We start from the raw sequence: 15,678 nt of genomic DNA, 5'->3' as shown, positions 1-15,678 counted from the left end.
TTATCTACTGTACATTTCCTGATCTGTAAATTCAGGTTTTATATTTACTGTGGTTCCCTCACTACCAGTCTCTGGCTGCTCCATATCCATTTCTTAGGACCTCGTAATCAGCATAATGTTTCTGACTTATGGGTGTGTCCCACCACAAAATTGCAAATGAGGCCATTGAATTTATCCAGTTGCAAAAACAGAAGCAGTCTCGGTAAATCGGTCCTTAATGTGTTGGTATCTGCGACCGCAACAGAGGAGCAATATAGCGAATGTTTTGCACGGCGACTGTTTCTTTTGTGAATCACAGAGTACTGCTTAATAGGTGGAGTTGCAGCCCAATCATCCAGCAGGGGTCGCTACAGAACAATGGGACCGTGGATCCCTGCCAACTGAATCCTCCTTGGGTGACAGAACAGCCAATTATACATCGCTGTACGGGGCTACTGTCCAGTCGACACTGGCGTCCTTTGGGATTGGATCCTGGACCATGGGGGTCCATCCATGCACTATGACAAGAACACTGCCTTAACCAGATGAGACACCCAGCAGCTGCCTTTTTAAGGAAACAGGAACTACACACTGTGACCTTGTGCTGGTTATGGGCAATACTGAGAATACCACAGGATATCTACTTTCAGAAAAAGCACGTGGTTTCAATGTAGCATGTGTATCTGTATAGGAGTAACTGGAAGTTATTTCAGTTGTCTGAAGGTAAGTCACAGTATTATAATGTTGGATTCACTCTCTGTATGAGTTAAACTCCATTTCAAGGTAGAGAACCACAGCTTGAACTTCCGCTAAGCATGTGGTTATGACTTGAACACTGGCTGACAGTAAGGGCACCAAACCTTTTTTTGACACTTCTTAGACTTCATGGCTATATGGAAAACCAGCAGAAACGCAGACTATGGTTTTACGAGCGGCCTTTGACCTGTTTATCGATATGACGTGCTGGTTTGATTGGTGCAGAAACTGTTGGTTTACTGGTGTGTTTATTGTCTAGACTACAGTCAATTAAACACAATAAACCAAAACCCAGTCAAGGCAATAGTGCTGGCTCATACTTATAAAATAAAGAGGACCGTGGAAGAATCATCCTTTTTCAAAAACAATCAGGGCGTCATATGCGGTATCGCTGTGCGCCTGCAGGGGGCACAGTCTCCCCACGGCTTCCTGGCTTACCTATGCAGATCTGCTTGTCATCGAAGGTCTTGCAGCTGTTGTTGGACGGCTGGCTGAAGTCGGATCCGGAGGGATTGATGGAAGTGGAGCCGGTGCCGTAGAGGACCAGGGTGAACTGCGTCAGCGTCCCTGTGGGGGGGGGGGTCATAGATGGAATCTTTATCGTCTCGCGATGCCAGCATGAACAGGTGACATAAAGCCCGTTCTTTAAAGGCAGCGGGATTCTCAGGGGAAGCAGCCTAATTACTTTTATTCTTCTTTAAAACTTAACTCCCTAAGAAGGAGAATAAAAACCATCCCAGCGAGGGAATCGTTCAGCACTAATGTTTACTTTTTTTGCGAGCACAGATGTTAAAAGCTGTTCCACTGAGAAATATTCCAATTGAAAAAAATCTACTTGGGGGAAAAAAAAATCCCGACGAGGATGTATTCAGCGAGGCAGAAATACGCTTGACATTTTCTCTTAAGAGAAGCGGTTCCTTTCTGATTTGCACCCACGGAATTTCAAAAGGGGGCAGCGGGGGTGCGGTGCGATGGGACGGGGCGGGGGCGGGGGAGGGACGGTGGGAATGCGCCGACCCCCCCCCCCGCTCGGCCGCGGGCCCCAGATTTACGGCCCGCGGGGCGGCCGGGCGGTCGGGCAGATGTGGGTGGGCCGGGAGATCTGGGCCTTTTGATTTACTCTGGGAGATTTCATTAATCTGATTTACAAGCAGGTGCAGAAGTAAAAACAACTGGGCTGTGACCGCTCGTAAAAACCCCAGAAAAGACCATTTCTCAGACGAGGGGGACCCTCTGCGTGCCTCTCGCTGCCGCGGTTTTGTTTACCCCCGGCCCCCCGGCCCCCTCCCCCCCCTACCAGCAACGCTCCCGCCGCCCGGTCTGCCCCTCTTCCAGCCTGGGCTCGCTGGCGAGCGGCTGGCCGGGCTCGCCGCCTCTGACCGGGGGAAAGGCCGCAAGGAGGAAAAGGTCTCGCTGGACGGGCCCCGTTACCGTAGTCGCTGACCCCGGCGACGTTCTCGATCTCCAGGGTCCACTCCCCGCGGGGGTCCTCGTCCCAGGAGTGGGTGGTCATGAAGGCCCAATCGTTGAAGCCCTCGGAGGAGTAGTCGTGGGGCCTGGGTGAGAGAGAGAGAGAGAGAGAGAGAGACGGGCAGAGTGAGCCTGGAGGTGTGAGCAGCTCTGAGAGGATCGGGCCTGTCTGTCGTAAGGGAATGTATTTCCATTGCCTGGGTGAGAAGTTATCTACACACACAGGCTCTGACGCTAGGGAGGCTGCGTGCGTGTGTGTTTGTGAAAGGCTCGCGGCGTACCTCTGGGCCAGCAGGGTGGAGCGGGTGCCCTGTGGGCTGATGAGGTATATGGCCAGGTTGCCGCGGCGGCTGTAGGACAGGGTGAGCTGGGCCTGCGCGTGCTCCAGAGAGCTCACGTAGTCGGGCCTCCCGAAGCACGCGTCCACACTCTTGCTGACCACAAGGTGGCTGCCGATGTTCCTGCGAGGGGAAAGGCCAGCCGTTCAGCGCACATCCACACACATTCACAAGCAGAAATACTGTAAGAGGTTCCCAACACAGTTTCTGGAGATCTACCTTCCTGTAGGTTTTCATTTCTACCCTCATTTGGCACACCTAACTGCTAATCAGCAGCTCAATGAGATCTCTAGCTGTTGAATGAGGGGTGCTTTGTTAGGGTTGGACTGAAAGCCTACGGGATAGTAGATCTTCATTTACATGGTTGGGAACTGCAGCCGTAATGAGGGTGAACTTGTGACAGATCATATGATTCCAGATGGGGGTCAGCAGTCTGCTGCACTCTGAAAGAGGGCATTAACCTGCCCCCCCCTCTCTCCCCCAAAGTGTGGGGGCCTGTGCCCTGGGACTGGATTAACCTGCTCAGGCCCCGTGAAGCATGGCTGACCTCTGCCAGACTAAAGTACCAGGCTCGGTGCCCTCTGGCCAAATCCGCTAAGAAGATTAGAGCCCTCCACAACAGTCCACACCAGGTGAGCTGGGGGAGGGGGTTAATGGCTGCTCTGGTGCAAGACTTGGAGGGAGAGGGGGGTGAGAGAGAGAGAGAGAGAGAGAGAGAAGGACAGAGGGAAAGAAGAGAGAAGGAGAGAGAGGGACAGGTAGAGGGAGACACAGGGAGAGGGGGGTGAGAGAGAGAGAGAAGGGGAAAGAAGAGAGAAGGACAGAGAGAGGGACGGGTAGAGGGAGAGAGAGAGAGAGGGACAGGTGGAGGGAGAGAGGGAGCAGTAATCACTTCATGGCAGGGCCCACTCTTCCCTCAGCTCTGGGTGCATTACTCCCAGGGTGCAGATTTGGGTCTCAGTCCAGAGCCCTGTGATCTCAGCACAGCGTTTGCGCGGCGGAGTAGGTCTGTGATCCGCGCGGCCTCACAGAGAGAGAGAGCGTGTGTGTGCCGCTCACTGTGAGCCCGGAGCACGGGCGTGCCTGCCAGGGGGAGGGCCAGACCGCTCCATCAGCGACAAGCGGCCGCGGAGGAACGCGGGGGCGGGAGCACGTCCACGGCTCGCCGGGCGGGAGAGGGGCGCCCGAGCCTCCAGCAGCGTCAGGCTGCATGCTGGGATACGGCCGGGGCGGACGCCGCCACGCCCGACAGCTCTCGTTACCGTGCCAGCGGAAGGTGAAGGTTCTCTTTGCACCATGATCCCTGGCGTTTTTTCTCTATGCCGCTACTAGTTAGGCTAGCTTTGCGGGGATTTGGGCCGTGGTATGCTTGCAAAGCGTGCTAAATTAAATCTGATCCGATTTCTCTTGTTTCTGGGGGTCAGGGCAGACGTTCAAAAATGTGAACTGTTCTATTTATGCGCGGCAGGAAACGGGCATGGCGTTCCAGCACACAGTCCGTGCTTCCTTTCTGATCCATATCTGAGCAACAGAATAACTACGGACAGCGCTGGCATTTACAGAACATGCTCAGAATTTATTTTTAAAAATCAATCCAGAACCAGCCCACGTAGTGTCACACCCCGAATGCCCGCCCCACAGTAACCACATATCTGGCCCTCGGCAGGCTTAATTATCTTGGAAGTTGTTCTACAATCTCTGGCGCTGGCACTCAGACCCTCCAAACCCACACACAACACAATTACTGAAACGGATCTGCTGCTGGGAATTGTGTAAATTGAAATGGAAGCCTCAAAGTGAAAAAAAAATCATTGATGTATTAACTTTCATTACAAAACATTTTGTAAAAAAAAAGGGAAAAAGGAAAAAAAAAATGCATTTTCCAAAGTCATAACATTCATATTTAACAATGCACACATTTTCCTTTGAGTGAGGGTTGGAGCACTACGGTAACGGTCCCGGGTGAAGAGGGTAACAGCTCTCACCTGGGCTCGGACATCATGGACAGCACGCACTTCTGCTGGGGGCCCACGTTGGTCCAGTTCCTGGCCAGGGTCACCATGGCGCTGGCGTCCAGCAGCCCGTAGCCGTACGAGTGGCTCACTGTTGGGGGGGGGGGGAATGGGGGGGGGGGGGGGATCGATAGCGAAGATGATGAAGGGACAGCGGTTATGTCACGCCGTGCGTTTCTGGCTCAATAAGCCGCCCCTTCACAAATGAAATCATTAGATGTCTCCTCTCCGGGCTCGGACCTCATTGCCTCCCCGGTTTTAATGTACTGTAGCTTTAATCAAATTCCATTAATTCAATAGAGCCGGTCTTCCAGGCAGTAATAAACAGCGCTGTTTGTGGCTGTGCCAGCGCGAGAGAGCCTCTCCAGGGAGGCCGCGCCCCCTCACCTCTGCGGCCCACGCCATTGGTCTTCCAGTCGCTGGTGGTCAGGTGGGCGGGGTGAGACGTCCTCACCACCAGGTGCTGCATGTCCCTCCACGTCAGGTTCTTACTGCGGGGGAAACGAGGGCGAATCCAGCGTCACGCGGGGCAAAGCCGTTCCGCTCGCTCGCTCGCGCGCGCCTCAGCAAGGCAGCTGTCACTCAGGCCAGCGCAGCCGGCGAGGCTGCGGCCGCTGCGGTCACACAGCTCGGCACCGCCGCGGTCGCCCTAGCGCAAGCCCGGCTCGGAGTACACACGCCTGCCGGCTCAGCCACGCGTAGCTTCGCCAAAACAGTCCATTTCAGTCGCGTAAAATGTAACTTTTGTCCCAGTCGTGCATAGCTCGGTATAATACTACTGTTATCCCAATCACGCAAAGCTCAGTGAAACCACCGTCATCGCAGTCGCAGTCACACACAGCTCAATAGCGTCGCTGCGGCTCAGGTGCAGCGCCGTCGTCACCTCAGGTGAGCGCGTGTCCGTGACACCGCCCGCATTGCTGCAGCGCGCTGTCCGTCACCCGATCCCACCCAGTCATCCCACCCCAGCCAAGCACCGCCAACAGAACAACACAGGAAATTCAGAGCCTACCACAGAGAAACAGGGTTAAAGTGCACGCGGGCTAAATTAATGCAGTCCATAATCAGTTTTGTCCTTCGGCAAAGGTCACCTTCAGCGGAGAAGTCACAGGCTTGTGTTCCGGCCGATTAGCATAACGAGCTGGAAGAGCTCAAAGGAAGCGTTTTATAACCATATGCCCCTCAGCTCTGCACGAGCGCCGCGCCCGCTGATGAGGGAGAGGGCGACATGACAGAGGAAGCGGGAATGGCTAATGCTCACGGCTCTGAGGACTCGGCGGCTCAGGTAGGGAATTAATGTTCAAACGTTTACGCGCCTTTGTGTGCAGCGCTATGAACCCGGCCAGTTTCAATGCGCCCAGATAGGGCTGGGGGGGGGGCCCGCCTCGAGGGAGGGGGCTAACGGGCGGGCAGGAAGAAGTGTGGCTCGGCGGGGGCGGAGCCCGGGGGATGTGCCCATGGGGGGGGAGGGGGTAGGGGTCGGGGTTGAGGGGAGGTCAGGGGGCGGTCGGGGGGACTCACTTGGCCTCCAGGGCGAGGGCGATGATTCCGGCGGCCAGCGGCGCGGAGGCCGAGGTCCCCGTGTGCGAGTCGGTGCACTTCTGCCGGAGGTCGGTGGTCACCTGCGGGGGGAGGGCGGAGAGAGAGAGAGAGAGACGGCGTCACACCCTCCGGCCACGAAGCCCCGCCCCCGGGCAGGGGAAAGCCTGGGGTAGGGCCGCGGCGCCATTACCTCCCTGCATCGCAGACAGCCCCGGGGGGCGGGGCGGGGAGGGGGACGGGGGGCTCGAGGAAGACAAACACGCGGCGGAGAAGCGCGGAGAGCCGCGTGTTTGCCCAGACGGGCTCGGCCACGCGTGGCGTGCAGGAGGCAGCTCGAGTCAGGGAGGAGAGGCGGGGACTGGAGCGGCGCACGCTCCCACATTCAAATGGCGTCCGGGAAACCAGGGGAGAGGCGCAGGCTGTCTGTCACCGCCGCCGCCGCTCCAGCGGGATCCGGGAGGCTTTATCTGCCACAGGCAGAGCGCCTCTGAAAGGAGAAGGTAAATAGCGCGATTGCCGCAGACTCAGTAAGCGCAGAGCCGGCTGGCATACCCGAATGTTTAAAGTCTTTTCACGGCGCTTTCCCGCGGAACAGAGGAGACAGGAAAAAGGACGACATCAAAGTAAATCTGAAACACGACGCAACTTTTCGAGCCCCGCTCCGACAGATCTCCAGCGCACTTAGCAGCTGTAAAGTGAATCAGACACACATGCCCATTACAACCCACAGAGCTCTCCCCATCGTTCTCTTTGTTTTGTTATTGTTCAGATGTCACAAACAAAGCGCTGCGTGAATGAGTCGAGCCAGGCGATGGCGTCCGGCCACTCATGAGTGATTCAGGTTGACGTTGAGCAGCGCGCTTCAGTCTGCGCTCGGAGAAGAGCGCAGATGTTTTCTGTGGGCCTGTCCTCACCCGGACCGGCACGCTGCCCGGCCGGAAGCCCCGGTCTCCAGGGCTTCTGGAAACGTTCAGAGCGGAGCGCGCTCCGTACGAGCTCTGCCGCCGGGGCCTCTCCATCCGAGCCGCCGCCGCCGTCCGCGCGCGTCTCCCCCATCTCCCGGAGACATCTCTTCATCCGGCCGTCTGGGGGGTGGGGTGTGGGGGGTTGGGGGTGTGGGGGGGGGTGTGGGGGGGGGTGCGGGGGGGGGGTTGGACAGCTCTGAGCAGCGCTGCGCTCCCATGCCGAAGCAGATTCGCCGCCGGGGCTCGCTAATCTCGCGCCGCGATCGCCACATCCCCGCAAAGACCGGTAAACACTGATTTCCATGCAAAGCGTTTCCATCTGCGCCGCTGAGCCGAGTCCGCGGGCCCGCCGTCTCCCAGCCGGAGAGAGCCGGAGAGAGCCGCAGAGAGCCGGAGAGAGCCGCAGAGAGCCGGAGAGAGCCGGCTTATTTTCCAAAACACTGCTGTGCCTCGTGAACCACCCCCCCCTCCACCTGCCCCTCCACCCCCCCGCCCTCCCGCCTTCCCGACGGCCCGCGGACTCACAATCTGCTTCTCGTTGAGGCTGCCGGAGCTGTAGGTGGTGGCCAGGGTGGAGGAGCAGGCCTCGCTGTACCAGGGCACGTTGCCGTACTGCGTGCTGCTGCTGATGGACAGGGTGTAGATGCTGTTGGTGTAGCCGTCGCAGTTGCAGCTGTCCTTCTCCCGGCCGCCGTTCCCCGAGGCCCACACGAAGATGGAGCCCAGGCCCCCTCTTCCCTGAGGGTGGAGATGTGGAGAGACACAGATACAGGGTGAGGGTGGAGGTATGAAAAGAAACAGGCATATGGTGAGGGTGGAGGTGTGCAGAGACACAAGCACATGGTGAGGGTGGAGGCATTCAGACACAGACACAGGGGGAAGTCTACGCTCCTTGCACATTCACTGTGTGTGCCTGTCACAGTCTTAGCAGCAGAGCTCACAGGCCACTGCTCCGACAAGCAGACGCAGACCAGATGGGTGTGTGCCAGAAAGAATCCATTCATCAGATCATTTTTTCCATTTATAGTCTTTTCTATGCAGGCTGTATATTGGCCATCCATTTATCCTGTTAGATATTATTAGGGAATTTAAGCAGGATTCATCCTTGAAGGGACTCAGCTGCCCAACTGCATCTAACTACTTCATACCTGATCCAAGGTGTCACTATGAATAACACTACAAAACGGAAAATTTATAGACCTGACAACTATATAAATGTAGATTAAGTAAATTAAAATTGAATCATTACTAGAATGAAAATATTCAATGTCATGTTTTCTTCATCAGTATTAAAAATTCAATGACTGCATTTTTTCAACATTATTTTGGTGGTACCTGTATCTTTCTCTTATTATTTTATCATGTCCAGTTGATCAGTCACAATAAAATGTTACAATAAAGTAAAATGACATTTAAAGTATTTTAATAGAAATCAGTTTTTTTTCCACCATTTTATTTGTGGTATTGTTTTTAACTTCATGTATAATACCACCTATTTACCCCAGTAATGTACTCTCTCAGTGCAGTATTTCATTATGTTGCACAAAGCAGTCTACACTAATACTTCAATGTAAAAGGCTAAATAAACACGTGTACAAAGAATGTATTTGCTGGTACATTAACGTTCTCATGAATCCCATTCTGACACGGATGCAGGACTGAACAACCAAATTTCAATAATGCGAAACCCACAAACGTCCAATTACATAATGTTTACATCCCCTCTTTTCTATATATAAAAGAGACACAGGGTGCATTTAATAGGCAGATTATTACATGGGCTGCAAAACATTTATTCTCAAACAGAGCAGAAAAGGTTCTTTCAGGCACTGAAGCACTCTATTTATTTGCCCTATCTATTGAATACAGTGCAGCCAAGATTAAAATTTGCTTTCTGGCAGAGGACAAAACCTGACAATACCCAGGCAAAGAGTGTGTGTGTGTGCACTGCATGCTGTACGTACGACGCATGCCTAAAATCACCCTCAGGCTCTAATTTCACTAATCCCAGGCACAAACGATCGGTCCTCCTCTCGATGTTTGCACACCAAACCTCAATGATCGTGCGCTGATTGTTTCTGCACTGCTCTCTCCGTTTCCGATCGCAGAGACACAGAGGAGGCCCGGCTGGCGTCTCCACACTGGAACGGGCCGCTCGTTTGCACACCTGCCCACCTGTTTGCTCAAACCCGAGGTGTGTTTGCACAGTTGCTGACCGAGGAGGCGCAGCGGGGCCCGCCGGAGCTGCCGGCCGGATGGAGGAGCGGTCCGTAACGGGGGCTTCAGGGAGCAGAACCCCTTTCGGGAGCGGCACGCGGCGCGTTCTCCCCCGAAGCCCACCGCTCCCCTCTTCCATTAGATAAATGCTCTCAAATCTTAACCAGCATGCTCTCCGTAATCAAATAGAGGCCTCCCCTACAAGATTTATAGACGGGAATTTGGAGTTTGATGCATCGCCCTGCCAAGTAATTAATAAGAATGTCTTGGTTAGCGTAGCCTGGGCGCGGGGCGAACAGTACCGCCGCCGTTGCGCCGATGGCGCCGTGCCAGAGCGGCGGGGGCCGAGCGGGTGGGTGAGGACGAGCCTCACGGGCACGGCGACGGAACTCAGAACTTTTAAAAGCCCACGGCCGTTATTCAGTCATGCAGCTGCACGTGCGTGTGTGTGTGTGCGTGCGTGCGTGCGTGTGTCTGTGTGCGTGCGTGTGTCTGTGTGCGTGCGTGCGTGCGTGTGTGCGTGCGTGTGTCTGTGTGCGTGCGTGTGTCTGTGTGTGTGTGTGTGTGTGTGCGTGCGTGCGTGCGCGGGCGATGTCTCGGGGTGTTTTTATCGGGCGAACTCCGCTCAGGCGGCGAGCCGCTGAATGGAATACAGAGGCAGCCGTGCCCACAATGCAGCAGGATTCTCAGAATCGCTTCAGACGCAGGGAAAAAACAAAGGTTCAAGGTGATCCCTTCTCCTCCTCTCACCTCAGCTGAAAGGGAAAGATTTCAGACGCTGCAAAGCAATGCAATCTGTACTGGGGGGGGGGGGGAGCGGTGGAGAGACAGAATAACAAAAGACCTCATGAAAAACCCCTCCCAGTTATGAGTCTCACTAAATATGCTTTATCCAAATAATTTCCACAGGAGGTTCGGTCCAGGCCATCTCCCCGCGAGACGCGGAGAGCCTACGCAGCCTGACATTTGCAACAGCGCCAAATTGAACCGCGCACTCCACACGCTTCCGAGTGCAGATCAAAGGACAGAAACACGTTTGTGCGGTGACCGTGTTCGCCAGGATGAATAACCTGGCGCTTGATTACGGTGTGTGGAGGTGGAAGTGAGGTGGAAGTGAGCGTGACGCTAATGGAGACTGCCCGGAGACAGCACGGCGATGGGACTGACCTCAGTTACCCCGCGCAGAAAGGCTTCCTTGGCCAGCTTGGCAGGCCCGTCCACCGTCTTCCCATCATCCTCGGGGCCCCAGCTGGCGCTGTAGATGTCGATGTGCTGCGGGTTGAGGCTGAGCGACTGCGCCTCCACCACGTCGGTGACCTCCCCGTCCAGCATGCGCACGCCTGGGGCGAGAGAGAGAGAGAGAGAGAGTGAGAGAGAGAGAGAGAGAGCGAGTGAAAGTGAGAGAGCGAGAGTGAGAGTGACAGGGCAAGAGAGTGAGAGAGAGAGAGGGTAAGCATATACGCTCCACTGGCCAGTAGGCAACTGAAAGTGAACCTAAGGACAAACCACACTTCCACTGAGCTCCGATGCCTGAGAGAAATAACAAAACCATTAAACTGTCAGTCACAGAACGGATATAGGATCACTGCAAGGTTTCAATGTTGTGAGCCGTCGTTCTGCAAAACAAAGCGTAATGAAATGTGTACACACAAACACACGCACACTCGGATACACACAGGCAGCGCAGACAAACAGACACACACGGAAACACAGGCGGACAGACGCACGAACAGACACACACACACACACACACACACACACACACACACGTGCACACACACACGGAAACACAGGCGGACAGATGCACGAACACACACACACACACACACGTGCACACACGCAGGAGATGAGCGTGGCTAATTAGCATTGTGACTATCCATCCCTGATGAGCAGTCTTCACAATGCGCAGCCTAATTGATTGCTATAAAAAATGACAACACTGGTCGTTGGAACAACAACGCGTTTCCTCATAAAACAGAGCGCACAAGGGTAGGCAGAGGTGTTCCAAAATCTATTACACAAGCTTCTCTTTATACTGCTTGGTAATACAGGTGCATTTTCTTCCCCACACAGCCCTGAGATAGAGAGCTGAACAGAACGAATCTCCGCCTTCCTACTTCCGTCTCAGATGAGAAAGCTCTTAAATGCCTAAGGATTTGTTCCTGGCCTGAAACTAGGCTCCCAGGCCACAAAATGTCAATTGTGTTTTTATGCTTTTCATCTATCGACCCGTTCAATTTCATTTGAGTTTCACTGGAACGGCGGCGTATTTGGATCAGGCTCGCAATGCTACGCTCCCCATCTCATCTCTGAGAAGGGAGAAATCGACAGCGCAACTTGTTTGTTCTTTTGAAGAGCGGAGGGTCAGGTTACTCGATGCTGCCCTCCTATGGGTGAAAGCAAACAAACTGAGCTCGGCACTTCCAAGTATTTTCAAAAAAACAACCCGAAGCCCAGAGCACAGTTTCAGGGTAATAGTGCAAAACGCGACCTTTGCTGCTCCTTAGGCGAGCCAAACTGCCCTGAAAAAAAAAACCGTTAATCCCCATTTGGCTGCGTTTTTTCCATCGAAAAGGCGCTTGTGTTTCCAGTGGCCTTTGCTCCTTCCCAGAACAGTGTGGGCTGGGCAGGATTACTCGCTCTGGCAAGATGTAGGCCGGTTCTCGCCGCCTTGCCAGAAACAGAGCAGAGCACGGGAAAGACGAGCACATGAGAAACGGCTTTGCCGCTGTGAAGCGCTTGCTCGGGTTTTGACTGCGTTGGAAGGACGGCTGCAGAAAAGCAACTTCCTGCTCGCGTTTGGCTTGAGCGGCCTACGCTAACCGACGCTGCCGTTCCAATGAAACGACTGGCTGAGCTGACCGTGAGTGCGTTTGCGCGACGCCCCCGCCAGGCTGTTGAGCGCGGCGTGCCGGGGCTGGGACGCCTCCTGTCCGCCCCGTCCTCCTGGGACGCCTCCTGTCCGCCCCGTCCTCCTGCGCCTCCTCGTGTGTCCCCCCCCCTCCTCCCCCGCAGCGGCGGGAAAGCCGCTCGCCGCCTGTCGGGAAGCGCGCGCAGGCCTGGGGACGGCAGTCGGCGCGCCGGCGAGCGCGGTTGCTTCGCGCGCGGCGTTCCTGGTGAGCCGCCTAATCGGCACAGCCTCCGCCGCGGGGAGACGAGGTGGCGTCCGCCCCCTTCGGAACGTTCCGGAGCTCGTTAGCGGCGGAAGCGAGGCTGAAAACGCGATCGGACAGAATCCCGGCGCTAAGCACGCGGAAGAACCGCTGGCTAAACGGCACGCCTGACGCCGTCAGCTGCTCCCTAAAAAAGAAAAAAGCAAAGAAAGGGCCGAGCGGAGGGCCCATGGAGACGCGCTTTTTGAGGCGAGACTTTTTCACAGAAATAGCGTGCGGAAATGACTCCATTTCCCAGCGCGCCGTGTCTTAGAGGAAGAAAGACCTTGCACAAACACAGCACAGCTCTGAGCACACAGGCCTTGCAGCACAAAGAGAGCCAGTAAAAAAACCATCGCTCAACCCTACCTGTGCGCTGCTGCGCCCGAACCCAAGGCAACAGGGAATAGCTAAAAAAGGGCTTAATAAAGGATGACCTGGTTACTCCCAGCATTATGGCGGGGAATCGGATCCCGGCCGTATAGATTGTTTAAAAGGAGGTTTCCGTGTCGAGGTCACGTTTCCCTTCCCTCCCAACCATTCGCGGCCGACGGTACGTTTCCCAAAGCTGGCGCGAAACGCGGAAACATGAACGGGACACATTGTTCCTTTAAATTCCCCGTATCCCGTCCCGTCACTGGAATCAAAGGGGACCCTGACGTTTCGGGCCAACACCTAGTGTTGTGCGGCACTATTCTTAACCGCCGCCCCCGCCCCCAAACAAAGGGAGATGAGCAAGATTAGATTCCTCCCTTTGAGGCACCAACAATTGGGAGGATTTAGCTCAAATGCCAGACTCCCTCTGACAGCCGTGAATGCAGAGAGGGGGGTAATGCGATAAAACGCATTGAGCGGGACAATGGCGCGTCGGCTAATTAAACGGATTACACGCACTCGCGGCAGAACCTTTGGCTCAGGCTGCCGCGATTCAGTCCCGCGATTATCAGGCGCTAGCAGACCAATCACGGGAGCCTTCGGGGTCCTCATGGCCATTCCAGCGCCGAGCCGGGAGGAGAGGAAGCAGGGCTCTTCAGCGAAAACGGAAAGGAAATGAGAGCGTTCGGCTCGGAGGAGGCGCATTCCATTACACGGCCTTTTTCACACCAATCTCCGACTCTCAGTCTTTTCTTCTGAATTCTAAAGCGGCGGAGGAAAGTTCCGGAAAGAGCGCGGTGCTGGAGTGGATCGTTATCGATCATCAGTGTGGAGCGCGTCTATTCAGCCCGCTTTCAGAGCGCTTCGGGTGCTGAATTTCAGCAGGCTGTCCGCGCCTCCCCCCTACACCCTGTTATAAAGCACATCTGCGGTGAGCCAATCACGGAGAAACGCCGCTATTCAGGCTTCCGTCGGTCACAGAGAGTCCAGGACAAAATGGCGCCGGGGCCCCGAGCCGCGGCCTCGCCGCGCTTCACTCACCGCCGATCTTGGCGTTGTAGGCCACGCCCACTCCGCAGATCCCGTTGTTGGCCACGGCCGCCACCTCCCCGGCGCAGCGGGTCCCATGCCTGAAACACAGCGAGAGGGCAGTTAGGAAAGAGCTGGAATCAGTGCCAACCTGGAACGTGAACAGCATGAAGTATGAAACAACATTTAACCCCAGGGAGACCTATTCAACACCGTCTTAGACCGGGCCTCTCAAACCTTAACAGTGTGGTCTGGCAAAGTGAAGGAGTAACGCTGAAATTGTGAATTAAATTAAAATCGAATTCCGAATATTTTAAATATTAGCCAAAGAAAAACAGTAAAAGTAGTCAAGGCTAGTCTTTAGACAGAAGGCTGAGGTGTTCACCTGCATGGCAATGTGAGCGTAACCTTGGGACTGCGGGGGCTTCTGAACTCAAATTTAGCCAAGTGGGAGAAATGGAGACGACGCGCTACCCCCGCGGAGACGGGGGAACGGGGGGGGGAAATGGCAAATTAGATCCGCCCATTCACAAAGAACTTTTTTATTAGCCCCGCGCCTTAAGAGGCCTGGGCTGAGGGCGCCTTCGGGAGGGAAAGCGGCCCATCATCACATTCCAGTCAGGTTAATCCCCGCAGGACCCGAGCCGGTCTGAGACGCGCGCGGCGCTCGGCGAGAGATCAAACGGGCTGCTGGAACGGGCGCTAATGAAGCCGGAGATTAGGCGGTTCCAGCGGCGCTCCGCTCCGCTCCCCCAGGGCCCCTCGGTCCAGCGGGGTCTCACTGGGACCCGCGCTCCGCGTCGCCGCTAGCTTCGGTCTGACAGCCGCCTCCAAATGAGAAAACGCCAAACGAGCTGCCCGAGTGGCTCTGCAGAGAACGACGCTCGGCCTGCGCCTTCTGCAATGATCAAATGATTCAGACACACTGTGGTGATACTGATATGGGGCAGGGGTACACAGTGATCAAATGATTCAGACACACTGTGGTGATACTGATATGGAGCAGGGGTACACAGTGATCAAATGATTCAGACACACTGTGGTGCTACTGATATGGGGCAGGGGTACACAGTGATCAAATGATTCAGACACACTGTGGTGATACTGATATGGAGCAGGGGTACACAGTGATCAAATGATTCAGACACACTGTGGTGATACTGATATGGGGCAGGGGTACACAGTGATCAAATGATTCAGACACACTGTGGTGATACTGATATGGGGCAGGGGTACACAGTGATCAAATGATTCAGACACACTGTGGTGATACTGATATGGGGCAGGGGTACACAGTGATCAAATGATTCAGACACACTGTGGTGATACTGATATGGAGCAGGGGTACACAGTGATCAAATGATTCAGACACACTGTGGTGCTACTGATATGGGGCAGGGGTACACAGTGATCAAATGATTCAGACACACTGTGGTGATACTGATATGGAGCAGGGGTACACAGTGATCAAATGATTCAGACACACTGTGGTGATACTGATATGGGGCAGGGGTACACAGTGATCAAATGATTCAGACACACTGTGGTGATACTGATATGGAGCAGGGGTACACAGTGATCAAATGATTCAGACACACTGTGGTGATACTGATATGGAGCAGGGGTACACAGTGATCAAATGATTCAGACACACTGTGGTGATACTGATATGGGGCAGGGGTACACAGTGATCAAATGATTCAGACACACTGTGGTGATACTGATATGGAGCAGGGGTACACAGTGATCAAATGATTCAGACACACTGTGGTGATACTGATATGGAGCAGGGGTACACAGTGATCAAATGATTCAGACACACTGTGGTGATACTGATATGGGG

General features: G+C 54.8%; 1 protein-coding gene across 7 annotated transcripts in view; it reads right to left on the bottom strand.

The window, feature by feature from the left end:
• furina (furin (paired basic amino acid cleaving enzyme) a) overlaps positions 1-15,678 on the bottom strand; it is a 106,414-nt gene that overhangs the window by 11,184 nt on the left and 79,552 nt on the right. For all 7 annotated transcript variants that reach the window (XM_035419291.1, XM_035419290.1, XM_035419288.1 and 4 more), the window contains exons 7-15: positions 13,848-13,936; positions 10,447-10,619; positions 7,588-7,800; positions 6,077-6,177; positions 4,943-5,046; positions 4,529-4,646; positions 2,487-2,666; positions 2,167-2,291; positions 1,174-1,302 (exon numbers count right to left, since the gene is read on the bottom strand). In XM_035419291.1, the coding sequence (XP_035275182.1) occupies positions 1,174-1,302; positions 2,167-2,291; positions 2,487-2,666; positions 4,529-4,646; positions 4,943-5,046; positions 6,077-6,177; positions 7,588-7,800; positions 10,447-10,619; positions 13,848-13,936 (1,232 nt within the window). The remainder of the gene's footprint in view (positions 1-1,173; positions 1,303-2,166; positions 2,292-2,486; positions 2,667-4,528; positions 4,647-4,942; positions 5,047-6,076; positions 6,178-7,587; positions 7,801-10,446; positions 10,620-13,847; positions 13,937-15,678) is intronic.

Source organism: Anguilla anguilla, chromosome 5, assembly GCF_013347855.1.
Source record: "Anguilla anguilla isolate fAngAng1 chromosome 5, fAngAng1.pri, whole genome shotgun sequence".
Classification (NCBI taxonomy): Eukaryota; Metazoa; Chordata; class Actinopteri; order Anguilliformes; family Anguillidae; genus Anguilla; species Anguilla anguilla.
This window is presented reverse-complemented; position numbering and strand designations above follow the sequence as displayed.